The sequence below is a fragment of the Zasmidium cellare genome, assembly GCF_010093935.1.
Source record: "Zasmidium cellare ATCC 36951 unplaced genomic scaffold M409scaffold_12, whole genome shotgun sequence".
Lineage (NCBI taxonomy): Eukaryota > Fungi > Ascomycota > Dothideomycetes > Mycosphaerellales > Mycosphaerellaceae > Zasmidium > Zasmidium cellare.
In genome coordinates, this window is record NW_022986956.1 from 790905 (window position 1) to 809719 (window position 18815).

The following is an 18815-nucleotide window of genomic DNA, read 5'->3' on the forward strand; positions in this document are numbered from 1 at the left end:
CGGCGGCTTTTTGCATTCTCTGTCTGGATAATACGAGTTTTTGGGGAAAATCGACTGTAACTGGAAAGGGAAAGGCAAGAAAAATGGAGGTTCTTTGGTTCTTTGGTGACGGTTGGCTGGCTATGGTTTTATGGTATACATGTATGACAGACATGGGGTCAAGAAGAAGCAATTTATTGAATTCGATTTTGGGTGGGCTCTACCTCGGCAGGTATTTTCTTTTTTGGAGGGGATTGGGGAGGGGGAGAGCAGGTGTAATGTAGATATTGTTGTGAAAGCGCGTTGGGTGCACTCGCTTCAAATCCTCCGCATTGTTGACAATCTCTTCACTCTTAAATTTCATTGCCTGTGCCCCCTCCAATCTTTTGTTAACAGCATGTGCGCTAGACTCTTGATACAGAACAGAAGAAACTTGATGCGATCGTTGTGTTATCCAGCGAGCGCACAGTGGCGAGAATGACTAGCACAAGGCAATATGTGTGTTGTTTTCGACATCTTCACTCGTCTTTGCGGGGGATAGTGGTTGAACGCGTGTGCCAGAGGTGGTGTTTCACGATGGCGCGGATGAGATTTGTCAATGCAGTGAGCTGGCGAAGGAATGCAGCCTCGTCTTCGAGAAAGGGGTCTGGATTATGTGATGTTAGTGAAGGTAGATGTGCCTAGGCTCTCCTTGACGCATGTTATGAGTGGTGAGAGAGATGCAGCTAGTCTGTGAGACTTGGTGCATTCGGAATCCTTCTCGGGATGCATAATGGTATGGGATCTTGCGTGGCGTTGGAGACTGCGGTTCACCGCCGCATTGATGGGTTGAGATCGATGTACAGGGCTTGACTGCGCACTGCCTGGCATGTCGTTGTTCACATGAGACGAAGGCTGATGATAGAAACTCGGGGCCGATCGCGAGGTTCCGGATTCTGGAGGGGGGAAGCCCGGGAGGGTTGAGGAACGGCGAGGTCTGTCTGAGCGACCGTCGTGTCTATTTGTTGAACACCCATTTAGACGTCGCTCGTGCGATCTCGTCCTTCTTGGGTTTTCAGAGAGAGATTGGTTGTTGCCTCCTTCCATTCTGGGGAGGGATGGCAAGGTTTCTCTTTGACACAATCCCTGGCTCGTGTGTGGTTGGGACGACGCTGTTGCTCTGCTCTGGAATTAAGTCGGGACTCGAGATGATCTTGATGTTCAAGCAGCGTATTCACGCGATGAGAGCACCTAGCGTAGCGTGAGAATGAAGGCAGTCTTTCTTGCAGGCATGAACAGGCGTGGAGTGTCGATGTGCGAGATGCTCTTTCACTTAACACAGGGTAGAGAAAGCGTACGATGGTTTCCACGAGGTTGCATCGATGGATGTGCTTTTGGAGGCTATCCTCAACCCCTGCCTGATCCGAGGTCATTATCAGGTAACGTCTTGCTGCAGGCCCACGCACGCGGTGTCGTCTGTTTTACTTTCGGTCCGGCTTCCGCAGAGGCTGGCAGGGACGGGAGGGACATCAGCTCACGCCGTCCAGTTTGGGGGGCGAAGTGCATTGAAGGTTGACGCCTCCTAACATGTACCAGATTCGAGTCTAGGCAAAGCTGCGGACTTGCCGACGTATGTTATTGTATATAGTAGGTTTGGGTATTCATGTAAACTTGATAGTAAAGGGTCAACGTTGGAGGAAGGCCGAGAAAGAACGAGCAGGGCTTTTGTGAGAGAGAAAGGAAGGTTGGGCTTCTTGCCGTGTTCGGCCAAGTTTACAAATTGGTGAGACATGAGGCGAGCTGCCATCGAGAGGATAGACGTCCATATATACGCAGGCGTGCATGCGTGGGGGTTGTTCTGCTGGTCGTCGTCTGTGGCTTCGGTGAGGTTGCTTGTCGTGCTTGAACTCAGCCTCATCCGCGGTTGTTTTCCAGGCCGCAGGCTTTGATCACGCCATCAAGACCCAGGTTGACAATGGCATTGGGGCCGCACAACGATGTGTAATGAGTTGGCCTGGCCTGGCCTTTGACGGGCGAGACTGCACTCAGGCCGTCGCTAGAAACCTGGGCACAGCAACGAGATGATCGCCATTGAGCAAGAATACGGCGATCTGTTCGACTGTCCGAACTACTGTCGTTCGACGTTGGTTTAAGCCATATCAGTCCCATGCATCTCAGGGGCTACACAGGTCGTTGATCAGTAGCCTTCCTGCGCCGTGGGCACAGGCGTGGGGGCCCCCTTCAGGTGAATTGCTTCGCTGTCGTTTTATACCTTTTCCTCCCCTTCCTCGTGCCGTTTGAAAGACGTGAGACGTGATACTTCCTTGCGCCGGCACATCAAGATGTGGCACGTTTCCACAAAGCGATTCGCTCTTGTGGCGCTGGCTGCGTCCTTTCTTCTTTCTACGCATGCACTCGCACAAGACCAGGACAAGGACCAGATTGACAATTTCTGTCGCCGCTTCGCCCATCAGAGCACGTGGATTGACGACAAGCTGTATTTTGACGGAGGTTACATCGATTATGGCTCGCACATCGACGGATCGACCGTCAACTATACCAACACCCAGCTTCTCTGGGCCGACACCACGACCACGACGGACGACTTCTTCCCGCCCATGCACGATGACTTGACCAAGCCTACGAACGTTCCGTCAGTGGCCGGTGGCACGCTGTGGGCAGATGAAGTCAACAAGCTGTTCTATCTTTATGGTGGCGAGTACAACTCGACCAGCCCACCACCCCAGCAGTTCACGCTTTGGCTGTTCGATACAATATATAATACCTGGAACGAGACCAGTACTGAGTCCCCGCCGACACCGAACTCGTTTGGTGCAAGTGCGGTCGACCAGAATAAAGGCACGGCGTATTATTATGGCGGATGGAAGAGCAATGCGACAGAAGTGGGCTTTCCCGGAGCGCCAAGGCTGGAGTCGGGGTTGATCACCTTCGATCTGAACACGAAGGAGTGGGGACACAGTCTGTTCATTGACGATACGCCTCGTGGAGAAGGAGCGTTGTTCTATATCCCGGCGTCGGATCAGGGAATGCTCGTGTATTTTGGTGGTGTGGAGCAGAGCTCGAGTGGACCGAATGGAACCAAGGGCCCTAGCGGAGTAGGTATGCAAAGAGTTGTTGAAGTTGCACCGGCTGATAGTTCCGCAGGTGCCGATGGATGTTGGTGACCTGATGATCGAGTGCTCGCTGTCCTAGATACTGACCTGAATAACAGACAATCTGGATGTTTGACATTGGTAGCCAGGTGACGTATTCACAGAAAACATCTGGCCCGACCCCGGGTATGCGACGCCGATTCTGTGGAGGAGTCAGCTGGCCAGAAGACCGCTCGTCGTTCGACGTGTAGGGCATCGCTAAGATTCTGCTCGATCTGCTGCTGACAGCCTTTAGATACCTCTACGGCGGCTTGTCTCTATTTGAAGAAGCACAAGGAGAAGGGTATGGATTTGACGATGTGTGGGTCTTGAGTCTGCCATCGTTTACTTGGGCCGTTGTATGTCAGCCTGGATTGTGATTTTCGAGAACGCGGCTCACCAGCGACAGCTCGACAACTCCACCCAAAGACCGCACCATTCTCTCAGCTGCGATGTCATCAATCAAGGCCAGATGATAGTCATGGGCGGGTACTTCCCCAACTCTTCCGACGTGCGTTGCGACTCGTCACCCAGTCGGGGCATGCATAACCTCAATCTTGGCGCAAACGACGTCGACGATGCAATCTGGTATCGATATCAGCCCAATCTGACCTATTACTCACGGCCGACTCAACTCACTGAGGTAATCGGCGGAGAGTCGACTGGTGATCTCACACTCAAGACGCCGGTCGGTGGGTTTGACAGCCCTGATCTTGGTGTGTACATGGGTCGGTTGGCGCAGACAGGCCAACGTACCCCAAACAGAGCACTTTCGACATCTACCTCACCGACAGCCAAGCAAAGTCCAGGAGATGGTGCGGATGTGGGAGCGATTGTCGGAGGCGTCATCGGCGCCGTGGCAGGTCTTCTCATCGTTCTCGCCCTCGTGTTCCTCTGCTGGAGACGACGCCAGGAACGCGCCGAGCAACATGCCACAAAAGAGCCAAACGGGAGCCAAGTGGGAAATATGTCCACAATCGGCGACTCGACCGTGTACGGCAGTCCGGGCGGGCAAAACAAGCAAGACTTCAGCGGACGATCTTGGGCCACGTTGTTGGGTATCTCCTCCCTTCGCGGCTCGCCTGAGAACACCCCTCAGCCACAGCAGACGAAGTGGCAGCCTGTTCCTGTACATCAGCAGCCGAGTGCGCAACAGTATTACCCACCGCCACCGCAAGCGCAGCCTTTCTACCCTACGCCGCCTGCACCGCAGCAGTACAGCACCGAAGAGCACAGTCCTGTGGTGGAGATGCCGAGCGTGCGAAGTCCAACGAATGTGGAAGATGTGAGGATGGCGTCGTATAGGAATGGGGGTAGTCCGTTGGCGAGAAGGACTGGTGGGACGATTCACGAGGAATGATTGATGATGAGTGGTAGCTTGGTAGTCGTAACGTCAAGTTCTCAAATTGATTTTCCCATCAAATCGGCCGAGTAGGAAGTAGAACGGTCTTTTGTACATCGGGATTGATTATCGGTCTTGCGCGAGCCTCAAGCAGATGTCGTTCTCTCGCTGTCGAGCGTTGTTTTGGTGATGCGAGTGGCCATGCAGGAATACAGCTCTTTAACTTTTGGGGTTGCGTCCAGCATCACCACCACCATGATGGCCAAGATGTATCTCAGCAACTTATAATCAAAGTCTTATTCAATTTCTGATGGAGGTTGAAAATTGATACTGTTTTGATCAGGAGAGACATCAGCCAAACAGCGCACAGGCAATGTCATCGGCATCGGCTGGCTGCGCCGGGATCAGCCGAATGCTGGGCTTGGCGGCAGGAGAAGCAGCGACCGACAGCTCCATCCAACAACTTCACCACAGCTCGACCAGCCCTCACCACCACCCACCGCACCCTCTGCTCCGCCCACCATGTTCCTCCGCCGCGCTGCTCCAGCGCTCGCCAAGCGCGCCGTCTTCCGCCCTACCATCACGCGCTCCTTCGCCATCTCCGTCCGACGATGTACGCCCATCCAATGCCTCCCGAATCAAAAACATGGCCGCGCATGACTGACCAGGAAATGTAGGGGAGGAGAAGGCTGACCCAAAGATTGGCGAGGACAGCAAGCTGCTGCAGCCTCTGGACAGTAAGAGAATACCGCTGGGAAGTAGAAGACAGGGCAATGGCTGATTTCGGGGGTGAATCTACGCAGGCATCAAGTCCGAACACGACCTTCTCCCACCTGGTGCCCAGCCGGGTACCATTCCCACCGATCTCGAGCAGGCCACCGGTCTTGAGCGATTGGAAATCCTCGGAAAGATGCAGGGTGTGGATATCTTCGACATGAGGCCTCTGGATGCGAGCCGGAAAGGTGAGGAAGAAGATGGAGCGTGGCTTCAAGGAGGGTAGAACTGATACAGGACATTATAGGCACGTTGGAAGACCCTATCATCGTCAAGTCCTTCGGCGACGAGCAATTCGCTGGCTGCACCGGCTACCCAGCCGACTCGCACGTTGTCATCTGGTGTGCCATGTCCCGCGATCGCCCAGTCGAGCGCTGCCCCGAGTGCGGGAGCGTCTACAAGATGGAATACGTCGGCCCACAGGAAGATCCCCACGGCCATGGCCACGGACACGACGTCCACCACGACGCAGATGGCACGCACAACTACGAGGGCGAGCCCAAGACGATGGCGGATTTTGTGCGACCAGAGTACCGATAAGCGATAGACGGGAGTTTGGGGAGAGGTGAGGCGAGGCAGCTTTGTAACATAGCAGGGGATAGCTGCGAGTATTGTGAAGCTGAGCGATTTGAAGATGTTCATTCATCTCAATTTAAAGATCACGTGATTGATATATGACTTCTCAGATCTCACCGTCGAAACGCACATGCCGGCAGCCAACCTTTGCTTCATCTCTATAACGCACTTTCTCGCTGGATCGTTAGCCAGGACTACTCTTCCCCGATTCAAGATCTCGCCTTCCACCATCAACTCGTTCCTCCCCGATCACCATCAGCGACTACCCTCAGCAACAAGATGGCAGTCGCAGCAGTCAACACAGCCCGCCTCTCAAATACTTTCCACTCCCCTCTCGTCTGCTTTCTTCTCTTCACACCACACACATCGGAGCATCTTCAGCACTCAGCACCGCCAACCATCTGCCACCAGCATCTTGCTTTTGAGCATTGATCCGTGAGTCTGCTCACTCCTCCTGATCTGACCTTGACGTCGCTGACCTTTTTCTGCAGAAGAGAGATACTTTTGCAGTGAGTCGACCACCTCAGCACTTCTTTTGCCTCCCATTCGCCAGCAGTTCCAGGCCTCTCCCACGAGCGCTCCAGCGCACCAGTCACAGCTGAGATACCCCCTTCCTCCTTCACCACCGTCAACATCCTCCGCCTCAACCTTCATCGCATGCCTCACCCTCTTCATGGACCATCTGCCACCCTCAGCACACGATGCTGACACCTCCCAGTACCCAGACTTCACCCATCACCGCAACCATGAAGCTCACCAGTGCCTTCATCCTGGCCACTGCCGCCCTCACCTCTGCCACGGCCATTGAGATGGATCCAGCTGCCCCAGCCAAGCACGACGACCTCCACATCCAGTTCTCCCACGACTACGACTGCAAATGGCGCCACCACGGCAAGGGTCCATCCCACCAGCGCCCTGTCGAGAACACACTGAACAAGAATCCCGACCTGCCCAAGTGTGGCAGCGGCGACTACAAGGACGTCTCCTTCAAGTTCGACAAGAAGGACGAGAATGGCAAGTGCTTCAGCCCCAAGGACCTCAAGTTCCCCAAGGACCAGGACGACTTCCACAGCTTCTCCTTCTGTCTGCCCAAGCGCCTGGAGAAGGACGGTTGCAAGTTCTTGATCCACGACGATGTTCATTGCGAGGGCGAACCACTCCACGTCATTGACAGTATGTATCCCCCAACCGCCGAGCTCGCTGCCTTCTTTTGCTGACTTCTTACCTTCTCGCAGCCACGAACAAGGACAGCATGAAGCCTGGCCAGTGCCTCAACGTCGACGATGGCTGGCAAGAGGTCACTCACCTCAACGTCGGCGGCGCCAGATCCATCCGCATCGAGTGCCCCGCAAATCTCAAGAACACTGTCTGCGACCCCAAGGACCTCGAGGAGGCTGATCAGTGGTTCGACGACAAGCTTTGAGCACTCCCACCCCTCCTGACGACACACCTTCGCCGCTGCATGAATGAGATGGATGATGGATGGTAATGGATGATAATGACGCTGCTGGAGGATGGTAATGGGGATAATGATGGATGGGCTGGGATTATTGATGGCATTGTGGAGGCCTTTGTGCCTTTCTGTTTGGGTGTTGACCTCAGTGTTGTTGTTGCTACTTTTGTATCCGCCAATGAACCTTGTCTTGCTTCTCCACGTCGCCTCCACTGCCTCACCATGTCGTTGCTGCATCACATCTCGGACTTGACCTCGCCTCCTTTTGCCACTGTGCGCTGCCACAGCTCGACGTTGCTGTCTAAACGATCCCCAGTGAAAGTGAAGCTGGAGCGACAGTGCGCGATCCATCTTGAAGTCTGGTTTGTATTCATTTCGTATCTTGATATCGCTGTCTTTTTGAACAACGTAGATGATACAAGAGTGCGATTTCTAAAGCTGTGACTAATGGGGTAATTGATTCTGTTCGGCGATGAACACATTCTGCTCATCACCTCAACTCCCCCCTCCCAGCAGGATCCCTCTCGCGCCTCTTCCTCTGCATCTCCGCCTTATCCCCGCGAATATCCTCATCCACATCGTCCATGATATTCCCCATGGCGCTCTCCGTCGGCAACTGATCCCGCTTGACCCACGGTGCATTCCGCACGTACTTGAGATCGTGCTCGAGCTTCTTGACCATGTACTCGAGATCGGCGTCTTTGCACTCGTTCTTATGCAGGCGTTCGAAGGACGGGTACATCTTCTCGTCGCCGTGCGCGCGGCCTTTGAAGGCTTCGATGCGCGGGACGAAGTAGGGGACTTTGTCGACGAGTTTGTTGTCGGTCGCGATGGCCGTTTCGTGGCACCAGGCGCGGGCGACGTTGCGGGCCGTGTAGCCGCCGCCGCCGAGGAGGAGTAAGGGGAGATGTTGGTTCTTGACGAAGGCGACGCATTCGCCGTGTTGCTTGATGTTGATGTTAAATTGGCCGAGTCGGTCTCCGCCCAAGCTGTCGGCGCCGCATTGCAGGACGATGGCGGACGGGTTGAAGGCTTCGATGGCGCGGCCCGTGACCCCTTCGAAGAGGAACTTGTACTGTCGGTCGTCGATGCCACTAGGAATCGGCACGTTCAGGGCGAAGTGCTCGCCTGGGGTGCCTTTCAACCCGATGTCTTCCAGATCGCCTGTGCCGGGGAAGAACTTGTGGCCGGTCTCATCGTATGGGCCGTAGCGGTGGTAAGAAAGGGTCATGACTCGAGGTTGGCGCTGGAAAGCTTCTTCGACGCCATCGCCATGGTGGACGTCGATGTCGATGTAGAGGACCCGCGCATATACTCGAAGCATGTCGAGGATGGCGAGGACGATGTCGTTGATGTAGCAGAAACCTGAGGCTTCGGCTTTGTGTGCATGGTGCAGGCCGCCAGACCAGTTGATTGCGATGTTGCATGCGCCGGATGTGAGTTGGTGCGTGGCAGCTAAGGTAGCGCCTGTGTAGAGGAAGAGGTATTCGGACATGCCGTCGAAGACTGGGCAATCCGCACCCGGGCTGGTAGACAGGTTGTACGGACCCAGCTCGACGGAGTCGCCTAACAACATATTAGAGAAAGTCTCAGAAAAAGGGATAGTGGTTTCACACCTTCATGCTTTGGGGGTATTGCGCGGGTAAATCGAGGTATCTTGCAGAGCTCAGGGAAAGTCTTGGGGCTGACTTGTCTGAGGAAGTCGACGTAATCTGGCGCGTGGAACTTGCGCACTTCGTCTGTGCCGGCCGACACGGCTTCATATGTGTCCATGGCGTACTGTAGTCCGTGGCCGAGGACGAGATGCTTGGTCAGGGTCAAGCGCCATGGCTTCATGGGATGGGTCTTGCCGAAATGCATGTCCTCAACGTGGCTGTTGTAGTGGAACGAGACTTTGTGGCCCTTTGGCCGCTGGATGCCATTCTCTTCGACCTGGTCGATAATCTTCTTGTTCAGCTCTTGGTCTTGCCACATCAACCTGTCCTCCTCCGTTATGGGTGGTGTGTTGGGCATCTGCTCCTCCTCGCCGCACGCTGCTCTCCTCGGATGGTGCCCATTTTGCTGAAGGGCTGCGGCGCCGGGCGAGCGCGAGACGGATCGAGGCGTGTTGGTGCTGCCGTTGGTGACGTTGCCTTCCCACTGCTGGACTATACCGGCGTGGACATCTGCGCGAGGGGTGAGGGATCCAGCCATGCCGTACAAAGCATGCTGCCGGGCAGTAGCTGGATCTGGAGAGGCGTCGAATTTGTTATCGGTGGGCTATTCTGTTTGGATGGTGATTTGAATCGCTATATCTTCTGGTAGAAGATGTCGCTGTCGATTTTGTCGAAGAGTGGGTAGATGTACAGATGCATGTTTCGCTCCCGGATCTCGAACTTGCAGTGCAGGTCCCGCTTGGCATTCCAGATAAGGTTTCGGGAATCGGCTGCGGGGCTTAGCGCGTGTCTAGCGTGGCAGGCGCAACTTCACCTCAGCGCATGTGACAGACTCTCTTTCCATCACTTTCGCCACCCACCCGCCAGCTTTCATCAAACAAACTGCCGACACTTCTTCCAAGCCACCACAAAAACCTACTCGCGGACATATAGCCCTCGAAAACAAGTACCACACCCTGCGCATGGTTTGCGACAGACGGACAACATGAGCCTGGCAAATCCCGAAGACGCAGCCTCTGTGCTGGAGCAGTTCGTGCATGACGGCAAGTATCTTGAACATTTCATACAGTATGCGCTCCCACTGAATTCTGTCCTAGTCGCCAACATTCCCGCCGAGGTCACCCATCTCATGGAAGAGATCCAGGCCAAGGATCTCCAAATTGCCGCCTTCGAAGACGAAATCAACAAACGAGACGCCCAGCTGCAGAAGTGGGTCCGTGTGAATGGGGGCCATGTGCAGAATCCAAAGGAGGAAGCATTCTCCAAAACTATCAACGACTGCTACGACAAGTGCGAAGTTCTCCAGGCTGCAAAATGTGGCCTCGCCGAGAAAGCCCTTCTGGTTCTCGAACGACAGCTCAAGCGATTCGACCTTGGTATCCGTGGCTTGACACAAACCGAACAATTTCCCGCTGACTGGCCTGGTCCTAGTATGCTCACCAGCAGTGGCGCTGCAACCGCCGTGAGCACGCCCATAGCTGCTGGAGGGAGTGGCGTAACTCCCGGCATGCCTCTCCAGGTCGTGAGTGGTAACATTGGCTCGACTGGCGGGGCTCCCAACATCGCGAATGCAGCCCAAATACGTCTCGCACAGCAAGCCGCAGGTGGAACGAGTCGAAGTGCGTCAGCTGGTGGACAGACCCCAAATGCACCTGCTCGGAGTCAGCGTGAAGGCAGTATCGATGCAAGTAGAAGGAAGAAGTTCAACCAGTCCCTGTCAAATCTCCCCGCAGGTCCAAGTAGGCTTCGCCAGTCATCACTCGGTCCGGGGACACCCAAAGCTGGTACTCCAGGCCCAGGCACCTCGTCCCGCGCTGGATCTGCGCAGCCTTCTAGGCCTGGTGGCGTCCAAAAGAGTCAACCTGTTGCTGTAAACCGCAAAGCCCCGCCCGCGTCCAAGAAGAGTGGTCATCGAGCACGACCACCAAACAAGAAGGACCGTCGACGTCAACTCGCCCGTGATAGAGCTACGCCCAGTACCAACGCCTCGCTATCTGGTTCGGATGATGATGACTCTGCATCACCGACTCCATCCTCCCTTCCCCGTAGTCAACAAGATGGTTCTGGTGACCGCGCCGATGACGAAGACGGCGATGACGAGAACCTTTACTGCATCTGCCAGAAGGTCAGCTACGGTGAGATGGTTGGCTGCGACAATGACGACTGCGAACTTCAATGGTTCCATTACAAGTGTGTGGGAGTTACGGAGGAGCCGAAGGGAGAGTGGCTCTGTCCAAACTGTCGAACCTTGCCCAAAAACAAGCTGAAGATTTCGAAGAACTAGCGGTATGCTCTATGTCGTTGTCATGTCTTGCTGAAACTATCTTTGCTGACATGTATTATTGACTTTGAAATGACTCGTCCTACGAAGCGGGACATTGTACTATTAGCAAGTGGCACGGAGATTTTGTATGATACCCAGAAAACAAACTTGATCGCAGTGCCTTCTTTCGCAACACTCGTACCAGCAGATGTATGCGCCTCGCAGAATGTGCTACCTTGTTGTGCGCTGAAGCTTCGCTAGAACTTGACCCAGGCTTGCTTCTGGCACAGTACGGAGTTGAAATACCCTTTTCAACTTCATAGACCCTTCAAAAATGCCACTTTAGTCTGGAAAATGAGACTGGACTGTTGAGATTGTCCTATCCGGAAGACTGGGCTGTTGTGGCAAAGAGTTAGGGCGGTGAAAGGGCAGGACTTTGAGGAGATGGAGGACATCGGGATAAGCGGGAAAGTTGAGACGCAACCTTTGGGCAGACGACTAGATGCTGAGTCGGGAAATGGAAGTCTAGAGATTGGGATGGAGGGCAGATGGACTGTGAGTGAACATCGACTTTGTTGGACTGGAGATTGACTTACTTTCTCCAGAGCTCAGATAGGCCGTTGCCTGCCTTTTTGGGGTTACGCTTCTCTCTGGACTCAGAAGATTAGTCGTCTTGCCGACACTCTACAGGACAATCTCCGTGCAGTGTTGCATCCCCCTTCAAGCTCGCGACGCTACTGTGAAATATTTCCCGTGTGGGGCACCGTCACTACTGTGCATGTGGAGATCTACAGCTGAACCTCGAGTCGTGATAGGCTGCCCAAGCCGCGGCAACTCGCTATGTCTTGTCGAGACCACGGTACTTGGACGGATTTGACGAGATCACAAACAAAGCGAAGAAGAAAGACTGAACGACACGGCAGGAGCTCCACGACATGCATCGGAGAAAAGATGGACTTCGAGTTTGGAATGAAGGAACGCCGTCAGCCATCCTCGGCTCGGGACGGTCATCAGGATGAAAGCAAGCCCAGCCTTGCTCTACCAGAGATTCTTCTGGATCGGCTGGAGACCGTTGCAAGTCCACCTCGCCACCGCATGAGAATACGACTTGCCACGTTCTTTAGGCTGGTAAGGCTGCGGCTGTTGACAACACACTGTCAGATGGCCATGTCGCTCACTCGACCAACTGTTACGTCTGCTAAAGTTGACGAAGTACCTCCTGGACCTCTCATCAAACAACGCATTTGGCTCTCCACATACTCCCGACGTTCGCAGTAGCTCGGTATAGAACGCCTACCACCTGCCACTTCCATCACCGACCACCGGCGCTAGCTCAAACCAAGCCCACGGCACCTAAAGAACCTCTGCAAGGCTGCAGGTGACTTCGATCCTGCAGTAGTTCTCAAATGATCCGCGCATGTCCCCAGCCAATCGATCCCAGCCATGAACACCCCGTGATTTACTTCCTTTCAGGTAGGTTGGTGGTGGCGCGCTAACACTATAGCTGTATGCGTCTGCACCGACTGATCACTTCGAGATGCCTCGCGGAATCTACTGGTGTCGAAGACCACTGCATCGTCGAACGCCGCTCTGAGGGACGCATGACACTGGCCAGGCTTGTCCCTCTCTGGTCTTGTGCCCGTCCCCCACATTCGAGGACAGCGGGACTACGCTAACAATAGAAGGTCGACAACATATACCGCAAACTTCGGGAGATGATCGTCACTTGAAGCATTCAGGACTGGAGCTTGTGATCGGTCAGCCAATGATCTCCGACAGTGATTGTCGACAAGATGTAAGCCACAACCTTGTGACGGGACAAAGAGCAAGAGCAGTCGGGCGCTCGCCAGGAAGGATATACATTGACCTTTGAAGTAGCTCTGATACGAGGACAATACAGCTACCAGCTCGAGCTGCGTTTATCTGGGGCACCTTTCTCGACAAGATGTTCTCTTCTCAAAATACCATCAGCCTAGTGGCCTTGCAGCTGGCATCCACTGCAGTCGGCTACGTCGTCCCACCTACGTCTCCCGTGCCAATCCCACAACTTCATTACTCGAAGGCGACCCAATTCCAAGCCGCCAACGAGCAGATCCTCAACGTTTCGCATTCGCAGGTTTCTACAGAATCCGCGCAAGCGTACGCTCTAGTCGACAGTTATACCTCGTCAAACTGGATGAGCAAATTCAGTGTTCAGAGTGTGAGTTTGTCTATTGAAAAGAGGCTCCATTCTTCCTTGCTACAGCATACTGATCGAATCTCGCTAGATCTCCGACCCAACTCATGGCTACGTGAACTATGTCAACCAACAACAGGCCCAGTCTCAGGGCCTGTATAAAGTCATTGGCAACCAGGTCTACGTTGGTGTCGACAACACCTCAGTCCTCAACCCAAGCGGCACAGGAAGGAACAGCGTGCGCCTGATGAGCAACACTGCCTACAACCAGGGTCTTGTCATTGGCGACTTCGCTCACATCCCCGGAACTGAGTGTGGTTCCTGGCCAGCCTTGTAAGTCATGCTGAGTTCAATCTACCATCTGCAATACTAACGCCACCCAGCTGGATGGTTGGCCCCAACTGGCCCTCGTCCGGCGAAATCGACATCATCGAAGGCGTCAACCTCATGACGACCAACCAGATGACTCTCCACACCTCGCCAGGCTGCACCGTCTCCGTCGGCTCCGGCGGGCAATCCGGCTCGTCAGTCGGCGATCCTGCCTGTGGCGACGGCGGTGGCTACAACGGCTGCCCCGTCGTCTCCAACACCGGCACCAGCTACGGCACCCCCTTTGACAACGTCAAGGGTGGTGGCGTCTATGCTATGCAATGGACCGGGTCGAACATCAAGATCTGGTACTTCCCAAGAAACGCTGTCCCCAGCGACATCTCCTCCGGCAAGCCAAACCCAGGAGGCTGGGGACAGCCGCAAGCCAACTTCGCGGGCTGCGATTTCTCGTCGTATATGAAGAATCAGAATATCGTAAGTCCCAATCCTCCTTCCAACTCATATGCACGGAGTGAGTGCTGATACGTGAATGTATAGATCTTCGACATCACCTTCTGCGGGGACTGGGCGGGCCAGGTCTGGAACAACTACGCCAGCTGCAAGAACAGCAATCCGAGTTGCAATGGATATGTGGCGCAGAACCCGAATGTTTTCTCGGATGTTTATTGGTTGGTTAATAGTGTCAAGGTTTATCAGTGAGCGTGGTTGGATTGCAGATTCCGAGATATGCAGATGTTGGCTACGAAGCTGGCTGAGTTCCTTCTACGAGCATCTTTCCAATATCAAACAGCGCTTTCGATGCGAGCATGAAACACAATCGTCCACGTTATGATGCCGTTGGAGTCTTCTTTGTCTGCGTCGCTGTGTGAGGCAATGATGGAGTCCCAGCAGTGTGGCAGGGGCTGAAATCCGAAGCCTGAAGCAGACAATGCTGAAATTCTTGCGGCAAGGCTGCCGATAATGGAATGTTCTGCGCTAGATTGGACGTCATGGGATGGACAGCAACACTGCAAGTATTTATTCGAACTCACGGGATGTCCCTGTCAATGACTGGCATTGATACTTACCCGCTTCAAGATTTCACACACGACAATGACTTTGCCATCCAGATCTTTGGGCCTGATCGCCTGCGCCGCTGCCCTTTGGTCCAACACAGCCTCCGCTCAACTCTCCTTCAGCAACAGCGTCGGATACAACTGCCACCCAACCTGCATTCCCCCAAGCATCCCGGCCAACGAGTCATCCAAGCTGAGCTTCGGCAAATACTACGTCGTCCTCAACCTCGACGTCGAGAACGGCGCCGTCATCCCCTACGAGAACAACACCGCAGGCAAAGCCTGGATCTCCAACCTCGCCTGCTGGATCCATGCCGTGCACCGACAAAGCCCTCCTCCCCTCTCCATCTACACCGCCGTCGCGTACGTCAACTCGCACAAGCTGGAGCTCGGAGTCCAGAGCGGCGAGGCGGTGCCGTTTGTGAGGAACGGAGCCCCTGAGCTATTTGGCGCGGCCGATACGAAGACAACGAAGATCTACGAGAGGTTCTATGTCAATGAGACGGCGGGGGATGTGGTGTTGCCGAAGGCGAGGTTCTACGCTGGGGCGGGTAATCAGCTGGAAGAGATTTTGAGGGCGCAGAAGATCGATACGGTCGTTTTGAGTGGGATTGCGACGAGTGGGGTGGTGCTGGCGACGGCTTTGAGGTTGTTTGATTTGGATTATAATGTGTGAGTTCTTGCTTTCTGTCTGGGGGGATTCAGGCCTGGGGATGTGCTAATAGCTGTCGCAGGTATGTCGTCCTCAATAATACTTTTCAGGCGGGTGCCAAGACGAGCAATCAGGAGGTCAACGAAGTTATCTTGACGGGGATTTTGCCGCTGTTGCCGGTCAAGGTGATTACGTTGGAGCAGGCTGTGGATGCACTTGGACGGAGCGGCCCGGCGAAGTACTGAGCAGTGATGGCAGATATAGAGCTTTGCTGCGGCATGGAAGTGCGGCGTCTATTCTATCCTCAACTCCTGGACCGTCATTCGAATGATCAATGTGAACAAGTCAAACCCCTTTCCGTCTCTCCTCGTCATTCCGTGGCACTGAGACGGCAGACGTAGCACCAGATACCCTTGCAAATACGTGAGAAGAGTGGAATCTTCCTTCAAACAGCAAACTGTTCGCAATTGCATCTGCCATATTTTAAAGCTACTTCACCAGTCGGTGTCGGACGTGAGAGGTGACCACATCTCGTGCGATTCACTCAATGCCCGCAGCTTTTGTCTCACAGCCTCTGCCGCATCGCTTCCCAATGTCATTCTCGCCGGCAGCGACTCTTTGTTGCTGAACGGCCCCGTCCTCGTCACAGCCTCGATGATGACTCTTGCCCCCTTAACAGGATCGCCCACTTGAGTTTGGTGGTATGCGTCCAGGGCTTCTCTCATCCCATTTGTCAGTGCCTCATAGTCCTCGATCTTGCTGCTGCTGGAGTGTCTATGCTCTGGCGAAAGGAAGGTTGTACGAAATGTCCCAGGCTCGATGCAAACGACTTCAATGCCGAAGGGAGCAAGTTCGAGCTTCAGGGACTCCGATATGCCTGCAATGGCGAATTTAGTGGCATTGTATGCCCCTGAGCCTGGATGGCCTTCCCACCCGGAGAGCGAGCCCATATTGACTATGGTGCCTGACCGGTGACGACGTAGATGCGGTAGGACGGTGCGAAGCATTCGCAGAGCGCCGAACACATTGACATCGAAATGGGATTGCCATTCTTCTGCTCTATCTCACTCGTCAACACTGTCATTCAAGGGGGTTCCTTTCTGCTGACTGACGTCAATACCTCATTTGCACCCGAAAGCATGTATGCAGCATTGTTGACAAGCACGTCAATTGCCCCTGCTTCCTTGATACCGGCCTCAACAACGGATTTGACTTGTCCGTCGGGCAGCGTTGGGTCTACCTCGATGATGGTCGCGCCCTGCTTTTCCAGATCGACAATCTTGCTTCTCGTGCGTGAGGTAGCGATGACTTTGTCTCCCCGTGCTAGAAGTTGGTAAGCCAGCTCAAGACCAAAGCCGGATGCACAGCCTGTTATGAGCCACGTGAGAGGCGCCATTGAATTTTAAATGCAGTCGAGTATGTATAAGATCTTGGACTTGCTTTGGTTCGAGGAAAGGATAGAGGGCGCAACATCCGTTTAAGTATCTTTGTTCGTCGGGCATAGGTTACCTCATAGTATACATGACATTGGAGCATTATCAACGACTGCCAGCGCTGCGAAAGGGCATTGGTTAAATTAGGGGTTCCACTAGCCTGGATTTGGGCATAAAGACGCCCGGATGAACTTGAGCCCGATCAGATTCGCTCTCTGTTGAAAGGGCGACGCTGCCACTGGTTTCTCAGCTCCTCGCTTACATCGAGTCCGTCATCAGAAGTCGCCATGCAATAATACGGCCTTCGGCTTGCCATCGAATCGATCGGAGCGCTCTGAGATGCGCTTCTCAGAAGAGAATAGATGTCGGCCATGCCGTGACAGCCGAAAGAAGGTTGTCATCCTCATCACAAGCCAGCTTGGCGGAACTGACTTTTTAACTGAGCACAGTGCGATGGCGGCAAACCGACATGTCAACGATGTGTCCGATTGAGCAAGAAGTGCTATGGCTACCGTGCAGCGTTCGGCACCATTCATGTGGAGAACAAGTATGCAAGTAAAGAGCTGTCAAGACCTAGGGGAGCTCGAAGAACAGCAGAAAAATCGCCTCTTACTACCTCTGGAATTGGGCGAGATGTGGTATCCGAAGCGATCGCTTACTACGTGAAATACTACTTGGGTTCGGCTGATGTCCCAACATCGGCCATGAGCGACCTTCGCAAGGCTGTGCTCTGCACAACGCAGTGCATCGACGTAATGGAAGCTGCCCTATCTGCTGCAGCTTTGGCAGTGTTTGAGAGGGTTAGATGTCAGCAACGTGTGGCATTCCAAGCGGCGACTTACTATCAACGAGCGCTACAAGCTTTGCAGACTGCTCTCCTTCACATTGGAGAGGATGATGTTGGGGCTTGCTTGTTGGCCATCTTCTTCATGGCCCGCTATGAAGATTCGATATTTGAACAAGGACAAAACTCCGCCCAGAGACCTGTCTGGTCGCAATCTCATCACACAGGAGTCATCGCTGTCCTGGAGCACTGGATCAACATGCACCAGGCTCCGCAGCAACCGACCTTTTCGGTAACGTATGCGCGACGCATGCTAAGCAAAGCAGCTCTTTTAGGCCATATCGATCTTCCGAATTGGCTCGAAGACGGATCAGCGTTTGGCGAAACAGGCTCCAGATTGTCTTTGGATGATATGCTGGTGCGCCTGATCGCTCTCCGTAAATCAATGGAAAACCTACAAACTAAAGAGCGCTCGCTCGCCAATTCCCAAGCGGCTGAAGTCCTCGAACGAGAAGCAATGTCCATAGACAGGGCGTTGCTTGGATGGGAGTATGTCTGTATGAAGCCCAAAGAGTTTGACGAGGCTGGAGCCAAGGCTGCGGAGGAGGTCCGATGGTACGGCTATCGAATGATGACCTGCCGTCTGCGCATGCAGGCAATGGAGCTATTAGCACCGAACTCGAGGAATGGACTTGCCACTCACATCACGGAAGTGTCGCGGCAACCCAATGCTTTGGCTGAAGGTCTACGGTCGGCTATCAGTTCGTACCTTGACAGATGCTTGAGTAGAGACTATTCAAAAACGACAGACGGCAAGAACATGTGTTTCACGAGCACTGTTCGGCCCTACGACTCTGAGGAGATCGTTCATCCTTTGATGATCGCTCTGACCACGCCGTACATCGACTCGCGCTTTGTTGAGCTGTTCAGAACGCAACTGCAGCACGTAGGCCGGTCGACTGGATATGGTCTTGTACTAGCTATTGCATCTAGTCCAAAATGATAGATAATATGTACAATATTGCTTCTGTTGCTGTTGACAAAGCGGGTTGAAGATGTAATTGCTTCAATTGCTACTGCTCAGAATCTCGGCCACTTTGTGAAGTCTGCAGGCTTAAGTACCTGGGGGATGCTCGCCAAGCATACGGGGATGCATTTAATAGCTTTCATATCAGTGAGCGTAGTTGAGATACTGTGTGAGGGATGTAAATG

General features: G+C 53.9%; 9 protein-coding genes across 9 annotated transcripts; 7 read left to right on the top strand and 2 right to left on the bottom strand.

Annotated features, from left to right (window-relative positions):
• Nucleotides 1-2300: 2300 nt before the first annotated feature.
• On the top strand, nucleotides 2301-4470 carry M409DRAFT_21406 (uncharacterized protein; the record flags this gene model as incomplete). Its single annotated transcript, XM_033805845.1, has 5 exons — nucleotides 2301-3074; nucleotides 3124-3135; nucleotides 3191-3318; nucleotides 3367-3469; nucleotides 3520-4470. 5 exons carry the CDS (start codon nucleotides 2301-2303, stop codon nucleotides 4468-4470), a joined length of 1968 nt encoding a protein of 655 aa, XP_033669554.1.
• A 504-nt stretch (nucleotides 4471-4974) lies between these two features.
• M409DRAFT_65539 (uncharacterized protein) lies at nucleotides 4975-5766 on the top strand (the record flags this gene model as incomplete). The annotated part of the gene is made up of 4 exons (XM_033816559.1): nucleotides 4975-5065; nucleotides 5130-5189; nucleotides 5256-5414; nucleotides 5474-5766. 4 exons carry the CDS (start codon nucleotides 4975-4977, stop codon nucleotides 5764-5766), a joined length of 603 nt encoding a protein of 200 aa, XP_033669555.1.
• Nucleotides 5767-6548: 782 nt separating this feature from the next.
• M409DRAFT_53302 (uncharacterized protein) lies at nucleotides 6549-7225 on the top strand (the record flags this gene model as incomplete). The annotated part of the gene is made up of 2 exons (XM_033812333.1): nucleotides 6549-6975; nucleotides 7038-7225. The coding sequence occupies 2 exons, from the start codon at nucleotides 6549-6551 to the stop codon at nucleotides 7223-7225; spliced, it is 615 nt and encodes a 204-aa protein (XP_033669556.1).
• Nucleotides 7226-7745: 520 nt separating this feature from the next.
• M409DRAFT_53303 (uncharacterized protein) lies at nucleotides 7746-9448 on the bottom strand (the record flags this gene model as incomplete). Its single annotated transcript, XM_033812334.1, has 2 exons — nucleotides 7746-8821; nucleotides 8872-9448. 2 exons carry the CDS (start codon nucleotides 9446-9448, stop codon nucleotides 7746-7748), a joined length of 1653 nt encoding a protein of 550 aa, XP_033669557.1.
• Nucleotides 9449-9895: 447 nt separating this feature from the next.
• M409DRAFT_65541 (uncharacterized protein) lies at nucleotides 9896-11194 on the top strand (the record flags this gene model as incomplete). Its single annotated transcript, XM_033816560.1, has 2 exons — nucleotides 9896-9953; nucleotides 10008-11194. The coding sequence occupies 2 exons, from the start codon at nucleotides 9896-9898 to the stop codon at nucleotides 11192-11194; spliced, it is 1245 nt and encodes a 414-aa protein (XP_033669558.1).
• Nucleotides 11195-13118: 1924 nt separating this feature from the next.
• M409DRAFT_65542 (glycoside hydrolase family 16 protein) lies at nucleotides 13119-14378 on the top strand (the record flags this gene model as incomplete). The annotated part of the gene is made up of 5 exons (XM_033816561.1): nucleotides 13119-13143; nucleotides 13300-13373; nucleotides 13441-13682; nucleotides 13733-14153; nucleotides 14217-14378. 5 exons carry the CDS (start codon nucleotides 13119-13121, stop codon nucleotides 14376-14378), a joined length of 924 nt encoding a protein of 307 aa, XP_033669559.1.
• Nucleotides 14379-14771: 393 nt separating this feature from the next.
• M409DRAFT_65543 (uncharacterized protein) lies at nucleotides 14772-15631 on the top strand (the record flags this gene model as incomplete). The annotated part of the gene is made up of 3 exons (XM_033816562.1): nucleotides 14772-14824; nucleotides 14858-15406; nucleotides 15469-15631. 3 exons carry the CDS (start codon nucleotides 14772-14774, stop codon nucleotides 15629-15631), a joined length of 765 nt encoding a protein of 254 aa, XP_033669560.1.
• Nucleotides 15632-15880: 249 nt separating this feature from the next.
• On the bottom strand, nucleotides 15881-16782 carry M409DRAFT_36339 (uncharacterized protein; the record flags this gene model as incomplete). Its single annotated transcript, XM_033810542.1, has 2 exons — nucleotides 15881-16445; nucleotides 16499-16782. The coding sequence occupies 2 exons, from the start codon at nucleotides 16780-16782 to the stop codon at nucleotides 15881-15883; spliced, it is 849 nt and encodes a 282-aa protein (XP_033669561.1).
• A 376-nt stretch (nucleotides 16783-17158) lies between these two features.
• On the top strand, nucleotides 17159-18606 carry M409DRAFT_53308 (uncharacterized protein; the record flags this gene model as incomplete). Its single annotated transcript, XM_033812335.1, has 2 exons — nucleotides 17159-17267; nucleotides 17339-18606. The coding sequence occupies 2 exons, from the start codon at nucleotides 17159-17161 to the stop codon at nucleotides 18604-18606; spliced, it is 1377 nt and encodes a 458-aa protein (XP_033669562.1).
• Nucleotides 18607-18815: the final 209 nt, after the last annotated feature.